Genomic DNA, 15,726 nt, shown 5'->3' on the forward strand with positions numbered 1-15,726 from the left:
TCAGGCTTCAGTCCCCCCTCCTGGGGTCCTGGAGTAATGTTTATTGTCGAAAGGGGGGGGGTCCACGGGGCAAAGCCCGGCCTTGGAGGTTTTTAGGGCACAGGCTGAGGCAGGTATGGGCCCCCGGCTCACGAAAGGGCTGGTATTGGGCCAGGGCGAAGCAGCAGCGGGTGGGCTCATCTACATCTAAAATCCCCCTGCCCCCTCCGCCCCCCGAGCCCCATAGCTGTGCTGGCCTTACCCCCGGTCGGACAAATGCCTGTTGTCCTAGTGCCCATCACTTGGGGAGGTGGCGTTGCTACAGCAACACGGGGGGGGGGGGGACTTGGCCATCGCTTTAAGAAGCATCTACACGACAGCACCCCTAGTGTAGACAGCGCCTGAGTTACAACTCAGCCAATCCCTCCAGCTGTTCACCGTATGGTGGATTTACTCAGCTCGCGTGCAAGCAAGTGTACGAACGTGAGCCTAGTGGGGCCGTGCAAACGAGCCCACAGCCCTCGTGTTCAGTGTCTGTACAGCACCTAGCGCTGTGGGGCCCTGCTCCAGCACTGGGGCTGCCGGGTAATCCTGCAAGACAAGTAATAACGATAACGATGCTCACAGGGATTGCAGCTGCACCCCCACTGCCCCCTTTTCGCAGAGACAGTCACATGAGGGGCGGGACCTTGATCAACCCCGACCTGGCATTGTCTTGCCCAAACAGGTGTTTATTTTGTGGGTGCACGTCCCTTGTTCACCCGAGCTCTGCCCCTTTTCCCCACGTCACGCGATTTCACTGAGACACCATCACATTACCAGCCCTGTGGGATTGTCCAAAGGCCCTGAGTCAAGCAGGTGCACGAGGCCCACGAGTGTTAGCATGGGAATTGCCGTAATGCACCATCCAACGGTCCAGCTCGCCCATCGCCAACCCAAGCAGCTGCTGAGGACGATGTCAGATACGCCCCCGAGCGCCTGCTGGTGGAATTGCCTGGCCCACGCAGGAACGTTCGGTTGCTAAAAAGCCAACGGACCCGTTCAATAAAAGCAGAAAGTCTGTTCCTTGAATACGCCAGTTTATTTCCAATATATAGAATTGTACGGCGGCGAGGGCCAAACCAGGTGGGTTGGTTTTTTTTAGTTTTGCATATTCCATATATATGTCTGACCTTTTACAACACCTCAAGGAAAAACATGACACATGCAGGAAGGTTTTAAAAATTCAACACTGTTACAGCACTTGGTGGTTTTCTTCTGGGGTTTTTTTTTTTTAAACGAGCGAAACGTCTTAAAAAAATCCTTATAAATTCTTTGTAATATGTTACACATTTCAAGACGCTATTTACACAAAAAAGGAAAACAACAAAACTTTACAGCAATTATTTGCATAAAGTACGAGAACGATGCATCAACTGGAGTAAGGTTTTTTTTTTTTGTTTTAATTTTATTTTTAAAATCCTCCCAAGGCCTCTCATTGGAATGGCTGCAGTTCGAAGCGGAAGACGCGGCGTGGCGTTATTTTGTAGCCCCAGCGCGGTAGAGGACAGCTGGGCGCTCGCTGCAGAGACAGTACCCCTGGGTCAGGAAGACCATCGCCGGGCACGGGGCTGCAGTTGGCCTTTTTTCTAAACACAGAGACGGGTGCATTGGATTTGGCGGGGGGAGGGGTGGTTTTAATTTCAAACTAAAAGGGAGCCACAGTCTAGCAGCATGAAAACACAGTTTTACCATTTTCAAGAGGAAAAATATAAACCACTGCATAGGACGACAGACGTTTGCTTGCCTGGTAGAAAGTGGGACTTTCTGTGCATGGAATTAATACGCTGCCTGGCTCCAGTTACCTGGGACGAATGAGCTCACGCCAGCGTCGGCTCTCCTGACGCTGAGAAACGCAGCGTGCGACGGACTCAAAACTCTTCCATGGCACTATGTCTGTAGCGAGAGACAGGCTGCCAGGGCCAGCCAAATTCCAGTTTGTGTAAGATTAGCCCCACCTACCTGCAGCACCCTCGCCAGTTCCCATTGGCTCCCTTAACCCGAACCCTGCACCCCGTTACAGCTGCTGCGGCCTGCCCCAACGGCGGCTGCATCGGTTGTGAAAGCGCTTTGAGACGCAAGGCCGTGACCGGTGCCCCCAGCTGGGCGGGTGGCACAAGCACTGGGACGTTGGCGGTGTGACAGAAAACAAAACACAAACGAGTTCCTGGGTGAAACCAGCAGGGGGGGCGAGGGGAGGTTTGCAGGGTGGACACATTCCTGTCGCAGAGGTTTGAATGCTCCAGTCCTTGTGCATCCCAAGGGCGATGCAGAGCAAGTGTGCACGCTCCGGGCTCCGGCAAGCCCTGCATTCAAACCCAGTTCTTTCTGTGCTCTGGCCGCATCCGCTCTACCCAGGTGCGGGGCAAGGGGCAGCCAGTTAGTGCTGGGGAACCAACTGGGCTGTGAAACGCAAACACGCCAGGCCTGTCCCTGGGCATGCGGGGGCCTGGGAGGAAGCGAGCTGGTAGGGCTGAAAGCCGGGCTGTGCAAGGTAGGGACTAGTATTAAACCGCCTGGGGCACTGGCACTGTTGCGTTCGCAGCCACACGGCACCAGGTCTGGAGCATTAACACTGGGCTGCCCACAACCCGGCTGGAAACAGCTCGGGGCCGGATGGCACGATGGGCATTATGGGTTTACCCCGGGCCATTTCCCCGGTCGGCGCTGCTAGCAAGGGCCTGACTCGACAGCGGCCAGGATAGATCTAGTCTCAATCCCGTGAGCCGTGCGTTCTCCCAGCGTCGCTGCCACGGGCCCTGGGCCTGGCTGCTCTCTGCAGTGCCACTTGTGTGTCCTGTGCGCATCCATGCCGCTCGCTCACACCACCCTCCCCGCCCCGCTTCTCAAAGGGGCTGCGACCTGCCTGGGGGGGTCACCTAACGCTCACGCCCCCAGCTGCTCACTCCACCTGCTAGCCAGGGGGCTGCCCAGCCAAAGACGCCCCCCCCCCGCCCCCCTGGGAGTGCCCGAGTCCCACCGGGCGGCCTAACCTCAGGGGGCTTTGCACGGCTCAGCTGCGAGTGTGAACCCGCCTGTCCAGGGGCAGGAGGCCTCGGGCCGCAGAGAGCAGCTGAGGGTCATGTCCGGGGAGGAAGGGCAGCTGCCGAGTGCTCAGGACTCAACTCCAGGCCCCAGTGATGCCGGTGGGGCTATCGACTGCAATGGGGCCAGGATTCCTCCCTCCTCCCGGGATGTTCCTGGCTGGCCCACGTAGCTCTGCTTCCCTGGCTGGGTTTCCCTGCCACACTGGAAGCACTGAACCAGCCATGACCTGGGCCCCCTTCCTACGCTTCTTCCCCTGTGGCTTTGAGGCTAGCAAACAACAGCACCTCCTCCCTGGCAGAGCGCAGGACCTGGCACGGCCTGGCACAGGGGAGGGGCTGGGGAACAAAGGGCCCCTTGGCACGAGGGACATTTCCCAGCATTCACGCGAGTGGATCCCACACCTGGTGCCAGCGGGCATATGGTCACTGAGCACGTGCCAACGGCCCCAACACACACACACTCCTGCTCAGGTGCCAATGATGCCACCACACCTACATCTACCAATTACCCAACACTGAATCAGGCTGGACACAAGGGCACCGCAGGCACGTGCTCCATGGGGCACAGCCATAGCACACACGTGCACACACACACACACGTGCAAATGGTGTACATGAACACACATGTGCAACTGGTGCACATGCACGCACTCACACAGGTGCAACTGGTGCACACGTGCACACACACAGGCGACTGGTGCACACGCATGTGCACACACATAGACCTGAATGGTGCATGTGCATACACATGCACACGCCAGTGTTACGAGCCAGCGGAAAAATGCTCACGCTCTTGAGAAAAGCCCACGTGCGGGCGCTGTGTCTGCGCGGCCTCCTGTCTCCATTCCACAGCCGCCTCGCGCACCCTGGACTGACCCGGGGTGGGAGAACCCGCTTGGGAAAGGGGGGGGCCTCTCGGGGGCAGGCGGGACTGGGGTGCCAGGGACCCTCTGTTCAAAGCCACCCAGCAGTTCCTTGCACACCAGGGGGCACTTTCTCTGAGCCGAGGGGGCAGGGGGAGGGGCACAGTGATGTGATGCCAGAGCTGGGGCAGGATTTCAGAGGCACCAGCTCCTGCTGGGAGGTTTGGGGGCTGGCAGTGGGGGACTGGCAACGGTCTCATGGAAATCGGAGCATCATTCCCCTGCCCCCAACCCCCCGCGTCAGCGGGGAGCAGCCCTTCGCAGGAACCGTGGGATCCCCCACCAAGGGGGAGGCAGCGAGAGCCACGCACGCTCCCCCCGTGACATCCGGGGGACAGCGGAGCGGATATGGCAGCCTCAGGGACCCCGCAGCCACGCAGGGAGATGTGCTGGGGGGGCCAGGAGGCTGGGGAGGGGTTGCCTGTCTCAGACCAAGTGCATCCTGTGGGTGCGCTGTGCCCGCCCATCCCAGCTGCGGGCTGGACCCAAAGGGCTGGGATCCCGGCTCTGTGGCGAGGCCGGGACGCTCCAAGCTGCGGACAATCCCCCACCCAGGCCTGGCCTGGCAACGTCAGGGGTGGGGGAGTCTTAAAAAGGAAGACAAATCAAACAGACTCACGATTACATCCCCAAACCACGGGAGGGTCGTTCAGTGAACGTCGCGCCCGAGCGCCAGCCAGGCAGCGCGGCCGGGGGCGTCTCCGGCAGCCTAGGGAGCCCCGTGAGAAAGGCCAAGGGACGTTCAAGGGGCAAGGCCGGCAAAATCCGGGCGAGTGGCTGCTGGCCCCTAGGGGGCGCTCCAACCTCTGTGCGGATGGGGAACCGCCCAGAGAGGGGACTTCAGCCTTCACCACAAGCGGCAGCACAGGGGGCGAGAGAGATGGGGGGGGGAAGCAGAGACAGGCCTCGGGGGTTAGAGACAATGGTGGAAGCGGAAAGAAGCTGCGCGGGTGGGAGCCGGGCCCCGGTCGCCAGGGTTCCCCTCCGGGCCCTTACTGTGCAGCTGCTCACCGGCGCCGCCCTGGTGGCTCAGGGCCGAGGACGAGGAGGGCCTGGCCTTGGTCGACTCCAGGCTGCTGAGGCCCGAGTCCTTGTTGTCTCTGTGCAGGTCCCTGCAGGAGGCGCCGGTGTCCGGGGGGCAGAGCTCGGGACCCACGGGGGGTCCCTGGCCCGGCGTCTGCTGCTCCTTCCACTCGTTGAAGTTGAGGTCCTTCAGGCCGCCGGGCACCACCACCGTATGGCGCCTCCAGGAGCTCTTCTTGCGCCGCGTCTCCGGGGAGTGGGGCTTGCGCAGGCGCACGGCCAGCATGTCGTCGGCCGAGCCGCGCAGACGCAGGCGGATCTGCTCCGTCAGCGAGGGCCTGGCCGGGGCCCCGCTGCCCCACGGCTCCCCACCGGCCCCCGGGGGCTGCAGGGACTCCTGGCTGCCCTTGGTGGACGACTCGCTGTCCGGACGGGGCCGTGCCAGCTTCCTGCGGGCCAGCGTGTCGCACTGGATGAGCCGGTGGGAGTTGAAGGAGGCCCGGGCGAGTTTCTCCTTCTCGCCGCTCTCCGCCTCGGGCCCCGGCCCGGCGCCCGGCCCTGCCCTCCCCAGCAGGAAGCTGCTCTCTGTGTCCGTCTCCACGTGGCTGAATTCGCTGCGCTCGTCGTCTGCCTCGTCACCTCGGCTCTCGGCCACCGACTGCACCTCCGAGCACAGGCTGCGGTCGATGGTGGACAGGGTGGAATAGCCCGAGACGATGGACCGGGCGTCCGGCGCTGGCTCCCTCGGTCCCGCCTGCTCCTCTGTGCTCGCTCGGCGGCTCGGAGCGTCGCGCGTTGGGCCTGGCTCTCCAGGGGCCACGCCGCACCCTGGCCCCTTGGCCTCTTCCTCCTCCGCGCCCCCACCCCTGGCCTCCTCGGCTCTGCCTTTGGTGGCTTCGTGCTCCGAGTCGTCGTCCGTGCTGCTCCCCAAACGCTTGGCCTCCCGCCGCTTCTTCCTCTTGCGGTTGACGGCGGCGATGAAGGAGATGGCGAGCAGCTCCTTGTTGTACTGATCCTTCCGGGGCGCCCCTGAGCCCTGCTGGAGAGAGAACCACCTGGCTTAGTGCCACGGCCCCGGTCCCTGCCGCTCACGGCTCCTCCCCGGCCCCCGAGCCCAGGCAGCTTCGCACCGAGCGCTCAGGCCACCGACCTGGCCGCAGCCGCTCTGCCGCAGCAGTGCGTTCTGGGAAAATCGGGGGTGGCATCCAATCGTGCTGTGGTGCATTCTGGGAAATATTTAGGCCACTGTCCCAGAGTGGTGCAGTGCATTCTGGGGAAATGGAGGCTGCCATCTCTCAGGGCACAGGATTGCACGTGCCTTCCCACTCCTCCATGTCCCAGCCAGCCCGTGGAGCCAGCAGAACCACCAGGACGGATGCTAAGGAGAGCTCCCAGGAAGGGGCCTGTTAGGAACCATGTCACGGGTCAGCATGAAACATATGTCAAGTGACCCAGAGTTCGAATTCTGGCTACTGCAGAGACATGCACAGCCCCTCGTCAGGATCAGGGCCCGGCTGGGCAGACCTGCTCGGAGAAACTGGCCAAGACCCTCCCTCCCCAAAAGGATCTAAATAGACAAGGGGGAGAGGGGAAACTGAGGCAGAGAGAGAGCAGTGACACACAACAGGCCGAGCCAGGAACAGAACTCAGTTGTCTTTGACTCTCAGGCCAGGGTCCTACCCACTGGGCCATGCCACCATCCTGTGACCTGCAAGGTCACCTTGAAGCTTTCTCCTGCCTCATCAGACCCAAGTAAACCCCTGGACCTCCCTTCCTCATACAGAGTTGGCAATCCCGCGAACCCGCCCGTCTGGCTGCTCTCGGGCGGACAGGACAGCACGGCCCAGGACTGAGGTGGGAAGGGCCACACAAGCTGCTCTGTGCTTTTACAGCAACAGGATTTATGGGTAAAACGCCGAATTTCCACCCTGCGTTTCCTGCCCCTTGCGCTGGGCCAGAGGCTGAGGCCCAGCAAAGCTGGAGATGTTAGCACACACAGGAACCACCCCCCAGACTTCAGAGAGTCCCTCACACGGGAGTCCTCACCTTCGATTTGGCAGAGCCGCTATTGGTTGAATCTGTAACGCAAAAGACAGAGCAGGGATTAGGGTGGGCGGGGGAGGTCTTTGCTAGCGGAGGGGGGGGGGGGGGCTAGGGGCGTGCGGGCATCACAGCAGAGGGACGTTTCTCAAGGGCATCCCCAAGCTCTCCCTCCACGTGTGGCTCTAATCAACGGCACGATCAGCATCCACGTTGCTCCAGCAACTGGCAGTGGGGCGCCCAGGCTGGGAAATTAACGAGGCCCAGGGGTAGCTGTCGGGAGGGGCGCCAGAACAGCGGAATTTGGGGCCCTTTGCAAAAAGTCCCCAAAGCCCTTGGTTTCGGGCCGGACCAAACGTTTCGATTTCTGACCATTTTTAAACATTTTTGATTTTTTTTTTTCCAAAATGTCCTCAAATTTTATTTAAAGAAAAAACTCATTTGGAAGGGACAAATGGAAAGGATTCGTCAGATTTATTTTTCCGCCCTCAAAATGAACAATTTGGCAAAACTGACGCGAATTTGTCCAATGTTCTGGTGCTGCCGATGCCAGAAAAAAAGTTTCAACCACAAATTTTCACCCAGCTCCGGCCGGCCAAGCCGTGGAGGCTCATGCGCCTCAAGGCAGGGGCTGCCCCCAGACTGGGGGGGTGGGGGGGAAGCGTTCTGGGGATCTCACGGGAGGAGCTTCCAGGAGGACAGCCTACAATGATCTCTGGGTCCCTCTGTCCATTTGTGTGCGACCCGCGCGCCCCGGTCACACAACCGCTGGGTTAATCGCAGCACGGGGGAAAAGAACGGCCACCGCCACAGGGGAAAGAAAAGGAAACGAGAAAAAAAGACCCAGGCCCAGCTGGGAAACACCCAGTCGCCGGATCCCCCTTCACCCACCCAGCAGCCGGACGGGTGCTGCCAGTGGCGCTGACGGACTGGAGCCATGAGCCCAGGACGGACGGACGGACGGGGGGAAAGGGGACAGTGGGAGAACACAGGACGAGTTACTCCGCTGGCACCTGGGTTTTCCCCTGGGGATGGGGAGGCCCCAGGCCGGGTTATGCAGCGCTCACGCGCCCCAGTGCAAACGGGGGGAGCTCTCCCCTCTGATGCTGGGGACGTGTCCACTGAGCTCGGCTTAGACCCAGAGGGACCCGATCCCCATTTACACTAGAGCCCCTTTGCACCGATCCCCGCGGCCACACACGTATCACCGACCCTCCGTGCGGTTCAGACTCACGGCCTGCAGAGCCAAGGCACAAGCTCCTACCGCTGGCGCTAAAGAAGGGGTCTCCTACAGCTGGGAGCAGCCACCAGGGGCGATGCCCGCCCCCCATACTACAGCAGGGAGATTTTTAGCAGGGGGACCACTGGCAGATCCCTGGTGGTGGAAACTCCATCTGAAGTCAGGGAACGACACCCATTCCCAGCAGCCAGGGACCCCCGGGGCCGTGTGCGGCGAAGGGCCAACGCGGCTCAGTATTGCCCACGGGCTGCCTGCTCCGAGCCCAAGCCCAGGTCTCTCGCTGCGCCGGAGGAGGGGCAAGCCCCAAGGAATGCACAGGCGAGGGCCGCGGGGGGACCGTGTGTTAATCTGCAATGTCTCGCAAGCAGGTTAAAGGGGGGGTGGGGGAGAGGATGCACCCACCGCGCCAGCCCCCACTCCACCACACTGAGAAGCACAAGGACAAACACAATCACACACCCCCCCCCCCCCGGCGGAGGGATGGGACTCGCGGCTGGTGCTTATGAGAGGGGGGGCCAGGAGGGGAACGCTGACCCCTGGGAGGATCTGGAATCCCAGCCCCCGAACCTGCAGCCAGCCACCACTGGGAAGAGCCTGCTGTGAACCATGGGGGCTGGCGGGTCAGCGTGGGCTCTTTGGGGGGCGCAGGGGTCGTGTGGGGCTGGGGGGCGCAGCCGGGAGGGGGCTGGGCTGAGTGGCCTCTGGAAAGGCTCAGAGAGGGGAGAGGCCCAGGGTTGAAGGGGCGTCTCTGCACCCTGGACAGGCAGAGGGATGGGGGTCTCCCAAGGGCCCACCCATGACCTCAGCACCCTGGGGTGGGTGGCACCAGCTGATCTGACTCCAGAGGAATCCCCCGCACCCACTCACATGGCCAGGCTCACGCCCCTGGCATTCACAGAACCCGGCTGGCAGGGCTCCCCCTGCGCCCAGCTACGGCTCGGGGGGGCTGATGCCAAGCACCGGGGACATGGGCACCAGGACCAGCAGGCCTCTGCCCCGATGCTGTGGGTGCTCTCGGGTGGGCAGGGTGGCAGAGGGGCAAGGGGCTCCCCTGTGCTCCCTCACAGAGCAATGCCCAGAGAAAACTGCATGTCAGCGGCAGGGCCCTCGTATAGCCAAAGCTGCGGGTGAATGTGTGTGTGTGTGGGGGGGGGGGGGTGGTCCAGATCATTCATCCTCTGACTATAATGGTGGTGCAAGAGGGATGAACCACACCAGGAGGTGTCAAGCTGGGGGTCGTGACAAAGGGGTACCAGGGGGCATGCCTCCCTGCCCATGGGTGACGTGCGCTGCGGCCAGCGCAGTGGGATAGGGGCGGGGGGTGCTCTTCCCGGGGGGATGGCGCAGGGCTGCGGCTCCCCTCCTGCACTCGCTCTCGCACGGTCGCCCGACGGAATTAGTGCATGAGCAATGCACCCAAGCAGCAGCACTGTACCCGCTCTAGAGCTCCAGGAGATCCGCTGGAGGAGGAGGAAGAGGAGGAGGAGGAGGGAGAAGAAGACAGCAGAGAGACGTTTAAGAAAGAGCATAAAGAATCAATGTCATTTCAAAGCGGCTGCGCTCCGTACGCACAGCTCGAGCCGGGGGGGAGGGACCAGGCACCGGACAGAGGCAGACCCGTGGCAGAGCTGCTGGGGCTGGCTGGCTAGTGAGGGAACAACGGGCAGCCCTGTGGTTTGAAGGACTGTTCCGCGGGGGGCTTGGGGACAGCGGCTATCAGGGAGTATACGCAGGAGAGGACCTGGGGAACTCACTGACACTAGACCAGCACTTCCCAGCAGTAACACTAGGGGGAGCCCAACAGCAGTTGGTAACCAGCCCGTGGCCAGTGATTGGCTCCTTGTTGTTCCTCGGTGCCAGCCGTTCCATCACACCCAATCCTCAGCAGTGGGCGTGGCCTGAGGAAATGCCCCTCCTCCTGCCCGGGAAGGCTTGTGCCCGCTGCTAGACGGGCAGCTCTGCTGTAGGGACTGGCCGGGCAGCTCCTGGGTCACTTAGGGCAGGTGGGAGCCCCGGTCCCCAGCTATCCTGCGGGGAGGGGTGTGCCCAGGGAGGGGGCTGCTGGGGGTGCCCAGGGAGGAGGCTCCCGCAGGGGGGATCCCCAGTTTGCCCAGCGGGGGGTGCCTGATGGGGAGAGCCCTGGCCTGGCCCAGGAGCAGTGGCCCAGTAACTCCTGTGGAGGTGGATTGCCTGTGAGGTCACTCCTTCTCCGGTGCTGCCGGCTGAGCCCTGACAGCCCCACAACTGGAGCCTTCCCCTTTGCTCCCCCTGGTCGTGCCCCCTCACCTGAGGCGTCCCCTGGCACCACCGTCCTCCCGATGTTGGGGAGCAGGTACTCGATGTTCGGCACCGACTGCGCCTCCTTCTCGTCCACAGGGGTCTGGAACGGCAGCGAGGGGAGAGTGGTGAGCGGAGGAGCCCCTGGGCCCAGCCCCCTGACTCCCTTCCGAGCTGTCTGCCGAGTGCCCCCTGCCCTGCCAGCAGGGCGGCAGTGCTGGACAGAGCCCCCCAGGGGGAGCTGCTCACCCTCGCAGGGTCCTTCCCCGGGGGCTCAGCGTTCTGGCCTCGGGCAGAGCGGGGCACTGTTCACACACAGGGAACCAGCTGGCCTCCCCCCACCGGGGTCTCCAGCAGGGTGCAGGAGAGAGGCTGCCCCCAGGCTGGCGTCGTGAAGACCATGCATGCAGAGCTCAGGGGGTGCGATCGGGGACCGGCTGTCCCCAGAGGACAGCCGCTCTCCCACGGCTGGGATAGGTGCCCACCGGCGGCCAGGGAGCCAACCCCCCGCTCCTCCCGCCCGGGACTCACCTTCTCCCCCTTGTCCTCCTTGTCACTGAAGAACCAGTCCGACTGTGGGAGCAAGGAGAGGGGACGAGGGTCAGAGCACGGCAGGACTGCAGTACAACATCTCAGGGGAGGCAGAGGGGGGGGCAAGGGAGGCGAGGAGGGGGGGTGACCAACTCCAGGTCGCCCGGCTGCTGCCAGATTCATTCCCGCGTCGCGCCCGCCTGGCACGGAGATTCGAATGCACGAGTCCCAGTCTGTCTCTGCAGGCCTCTCCGCCCCACAGCCTGGCACCCCTCCCCACCAACTCCAGCCTGGCCCACAGCCCTGGGCACCCGCCCCCTGCTGTCGGACCCTACACACCCAGCACCGCACTGGGAGCTGATCCCGACTGTGCAGAAAAGTCCAGCCCTGACCCACTGACGTTCGACTCCCAAGGAGGGAAGTTTCCCTTCAGCCTGGTAAGACGGGCAAAGAACAGGGGGAGCAGGGCACCGGGGGCACAGCCTGCCCAGTAAAGTGCTGGAGAGTGCAGGCGGGGGAAGGGCACCAGGGGCCCGTCCTGCCCAGCAGAGCGTGCGGGGAGCAGGGCAGCAGGGGCCCGTCCTACCCAGTGAAGCATGGGGCTAAGCAAGGGGCCACCTGTCACTTACGTGCTGGATGAGGGTCTCCACGATTTTGTAGCGGTCTGGCATGTGCGTCACCATGTCCGTCATGTTGTCCTCGGACGTGCGGACCAGCGTGGGGCCGAAGACCAGGGCCAGGTTCCGGGGCTCCATCTGCAAACAGGGCAGGGGGTTACAATCTCGGCAGCCAGCCCCACTCCTGGGTCCCAGGAAACCCCATCCCAGGGGGGCTCTCCCCCCACAGCCTGCGCCCGTGGGGCCCTCTCTGGGATCGGACAGTCTCATGCCAAGGCCCTGGGCTGTAAGCTCCCAGTGATAAAATCACATCAATCCCCAGCCTGGGGGAAGGGCTGGCAAACACCCTGCCCTGCCATTGGCCTCGCTGCAACCCATCCCACCTGCTCTCGTCACACCCATGTTAAGCAATTAACTAATGAACTCACAGTCCCTTTCCCAGCACCAGTGGGTTAGGGTGATCATCCCCTTCTTACAGATGGGGAAACTGAGGCAGTGACCAACACTGTCACAGCCAGGGACAGAACCCAGCAGTCCTGACTCCAGTTGCCTGCTCTAACCATTAGAGAACGCTGCCTCCTTCTCCACTTGGCTTTTGAGCCATTCTTCCCGGTCCAGGAAAGGAGGATATCCCAGCCGGCAGGGCTCTAGCCTCAATCCCCTTCTCCACCACAGACTTCCCAGGTGACCTTGGGCAAGTTACTTAGGGCACATTTACACCTGGAGCTGGAGGCGGGACCCCCTGCTCGGGCAGACACACCCACACTAGCTCTGATCACGGCAGACGTGTCGTGGCAGCCGCACAAGCAGCGAGAGGGGCTGGCCGCCCTGCGTGCGATCCCAGCTGAGACCCCCAGATACCCGTTCGGTACCAACATGCAGCACTGCTCAGGGACTCGGCTCTAGGTTTTCACGTCCATGCCCTGCTGGGGGCCTGGGGCACAAAGCACTGGGGCCCTGGAGAGCACCAGGCGTCCCACACACAGAGAATCCGCGGCCCTGGGGACCCCGGGCTCTCTAGCAGGGTGCGGGGGCTGGCTGGGTGGGGGCCAGGCGGGGGCAATGGTACCTTGTTCTTCTCAGAGTGGTCCGCGATGGTCTTCAGGTGCCCCACCAGGAACTTGAGCGTCTCGTAGTATTGCCCCGGCAGGTCCCGGATCTGGTGGAGGCGCAGAAGCAGCGTGAATGCCTGGCCAGCCACAGAGAGGGACGGGGACCTTCCCTCCCCATCCCAGCCTCACTCCTTCCCCGTTAGGACCCTCCTCACCCCGGATCGGCCCCTCCGTTCTTCCTCTGCCCCCCTCACTGCACACACCTCCACTTTTCCAGGCCAGAAGAGGGAGCAAGACGGGGGCTCTGCCCCCACCCCCAGCCTCAGGACAGGGCTGGGATCCCCTCACACACTGGGCAGGCCAAGCCTACCAGACAGACTGGAAAGGGAGGGAGAGTCGTTCCTGGGACGGGGCTGACACCTGCTCCCTGCCCACGGGCTGGAGGCTTGGGGGCTCGGAGGGAGACCCCTGCTTGAGGGCTGTGGCCAGGGGACCTGCGGAGGGTTCCCCACACCCCCGAGGGACCCACAGCCTCGAGGGAAGGGCCCCATACCAGTTTCCGCAACGTCTTCATCCTCTCGCTGGCATCTTCTATCCGGTTGGCTTCGATGAAGTCGTTGTACTTATCTGAAAGCCAGACAGCAGAAAGAGGCCAGGTTCAATGGCCCTGCCAAGCACGGCCCTGGTGGAGCGCACCGGGGCAGTGCCCGCTGGACCAGGGCCGGGGGTGAAGCCCTGCTAGAGACGCCGCCGAGGGGCAGAGAAGAGAGGAGCCATCAGGCCAGGACGCAGGCGGCATTCGGCTGGGGCACGGGGGGGAGGAAGGACGTGGGGCAGCGAGGGGGCTCTGGGTGACAGTACCCGGAAGGCTCTGAACAGACAGATTGAGTGTGGTGCTCAGGGAGTGCTGGCAGCAGAGGGCACATGGGTAATGCAGAGACAGTGGGTGAAGTGAGGCAGTCTATAGCTAGGGGACTCTGGGGGATGCTGCGTGGCCACGGGGTTCCCAGGGCAGATCACCAGGCAGCGAGCAGAGCAGTGTGCCAATGAAGGGGTCACACGTCCAGTAGGGAGGTGGGGGTGAGAGGAGGGGCTCCAAGTGGGGTTTAGTCACATCAGTGCAGCAAGAGAGAGAGAGCTCTCTCCAGCTGTGTGTGCACAAGTGTGTGTGTGAGACCTATGGATCTGTGTGTGTGTGTGTGTTCTCCGGCTGTATGTGTGTGTTCACAAGTGTGTGTGTGTGTGTGTGTGTTCACAAGTGTGTGTGTGTGAGACATCTGGATCTGTGTGCATGTCTTCCGGCTGTGTGTGCGCGCGTGTGTCCCCTCCGGCTGTGCATGCGTCTGAGAGAGAGACTGAGAATGAATCATAGGACAGGAAGGGCCCTCGAGAGGTCATCTAGTCCAGTCCCCTGCACTCATGACAGGACTAAGTAATATCTAGACCATCCCTGACAGGTGTTTGTCCAACCTGCTCTTAAAAATCCCCAATGATGGAGATTCCACAACCTCCCTAGGCAATTTATTCCAGTGCTTAACCACCCTGACAGGAAGTTTTTCCTAATGTCCAACTGAAACCTCCCTTGCTGCAATTTAAGCCCATTGTTTCATGTCCTGTCCTCAGAGGTTAAGAAGAACAATTCTTCTCCCTCCTCCTTGTAACAACCTTTTAGGTACTTGAAAACTGTTACACGTCCCCTCTCAGTCTTCTCTTTTCCAGACTAAACAAACCCAATTTTTTCAAACTTTCCTCATAGGTCATGTTTTCTAGACCTTTAATCATTTTTGTTGCTGTTTTCTAGACTTTCTCCAATTTGTCCACATCTTTCCTGAAATGTGGCACCCAGAACTGGACACAATACTCCAGTTGAGGCCTAATCAGCGCGGAGTAGAGCGGAAGAATTACTTCTTGAGTTTTGCTTACAACACTCCTGCTAATATAGCCCAGAATGATGTCTGGCTGTGCATGCGTGTGTGTGTGTGTGTCCTCCAGCTGTGTGTGTGTGCGTGTGTGAGACCAGTGGATCTGTGCGGGCGCGTGTGTCGTCTGCCTGTGTGTGCTGGGGGGTAGGGCTATACCCCAGACTCACCGTCTGTGAACAGGGGCTCCGGGAGCTTCCGGAAGAAGGATTTCAACAGACTGCTGATGACGTTCAGGTCCTGCCATCTCTGTGTGGGGAGAGGAGGCGGTGCTTAGGAGGAGGCTGCCTGGGGTGGGAAGGCCGAGAGCGGGAAGGCCAGTGGGGTGCCCAGTCACTGCTGGGGGGAACCTCAGAGCCAGGCCTGGGACAGCCACAGGGGTCTCACCGCTGGCATCAAGCTAACCAGCCCCTCTGCCACATTGGGCGAGAGCAGCTACTAGCAATGCCCGCCCAGGAGAGGGCGCCGGGGAGGCTCCTGGTCACCTCCAGGACAGCAGGAACCAGGGGCCAAGGGCCGCCTGCATGAGGAGTGTAACTCTTCTGGCCGCGCCAGCCCCGCGGGAGGCGGAGCGGGCGAGCCGGGCGTAAGTGGCCCCGGCACCCATCAGCGGGCGCGCCCCACAAGTGTTGCCGCCCCCCTTGGAAAAGGAGCTAACAGGAAGATGCGAGGCAAAGCGTGTCCCTGCCCCACACACCCCACCCTGGGTTAATTCCCATTCCGGCCCCCCAGGGCGCTCGGCAGATGAAAGCTGCTCTGTGCGTGCTGGGTGTTATTACACGGCAGAGTCACCGGGACGCGCCGGCTGGGCCACTAGGGGGCGGTGCTGCTCGGCACAATGTAACAGCTGGCAGCTGCAGCCTGCTGGTTTGTGGCACTGGCACGGGGGGCTGGGGCCACGCCAGGCTCTCGCCCAGGGGCTGCTCTGCCCACAGGCAAACCTGGCAGCCTCGGGCAGCCGGGTCAGTGGAGCTGACCCCGCTCGCCGGGTCACAATGCTGCTCCCTCAGGTTTGGCCTGCCCTCCCCTCCGTCCTGAC

The 15,726-nt window shown here is 62.0% G+C and overlaps 1 protein-coding gene across 17 annotated transcripts in view; it reads right to left on the bottom strand.

Moving 5' to 3' along the window:
- Nucleotides 1-1,041: 1,041 nt before the first annotated feature.
- ARHGAP23 (Rho GTPase activating protein 23) overlaps nucleotides 1,042-15,726 on the bottom strand; it is a 125,493-nt gene continuing 110,808 nt past the window's right edge. For 12 of the 17 annotated variants that reach the window (XM_065577540.1, XM_065577536.1, XM_065577535.1 and 9 more), the window contains 8 exons: nucleotides 14,858-14,936; nucleotides 13,322-13,395; nucleotides 12,786-12,875; nucleotides 11,729-11,854; nucleotides 11,100-11,141; nucleotides 10,578-10,671; nucleotides 7,058-7,089; nucleotides 1,042-6,050 (listed from right to left, as the gene is read on the bottom strand). In XM_065577540.1, coding sequence (XP_065433612.1) covers nucleotides 4,902-6,050; nucleotides 7,058-7,089; nucleotides 10,578-10,671; nucleotides 11,100-11,141; nucleotides 11,729-11,854; nucleotides 12,786-12,875; nucleotides 13,322-13,395; nucleotides 14,858-14,936 — 1,686 coding nt within the window. In that variant the 3' untranslated portion in view covers nucleotides 1,042-4,901. Of the gene's footprint in view, nucleotides 6,051-7,057; nucleotides 7,090-7,398; nucleotides 9,752-10,577; nucleotides 10,672-11,099; nucleotides 11,142-11,728; nucleotides 11,855-12,785; nucleotides 12,876-13,321; nucleotides 13,396-14,857; nucleotides 14,937-15,726 lie in introns of those variants that run through there. The other 5 variants (XM_065577533.1, XM_065577545.1, XM_065577542.1 and 2 more) reach the window with 4 other exon arrangements.

Source organism: Chrysemys picta, chromosome 24 (genome assembly GCF_011386835.1).
Source record: "Chrysemys picta bellii isolate R12L10 chromosome 24, ASM1138683v2, whole genome shotgun sequence".
Taxonomy (NCBI): Eukaryota; Metazoa; Chordata; order Testudines; family Emydidae; genus Chrysemys; species Chrysemys picta.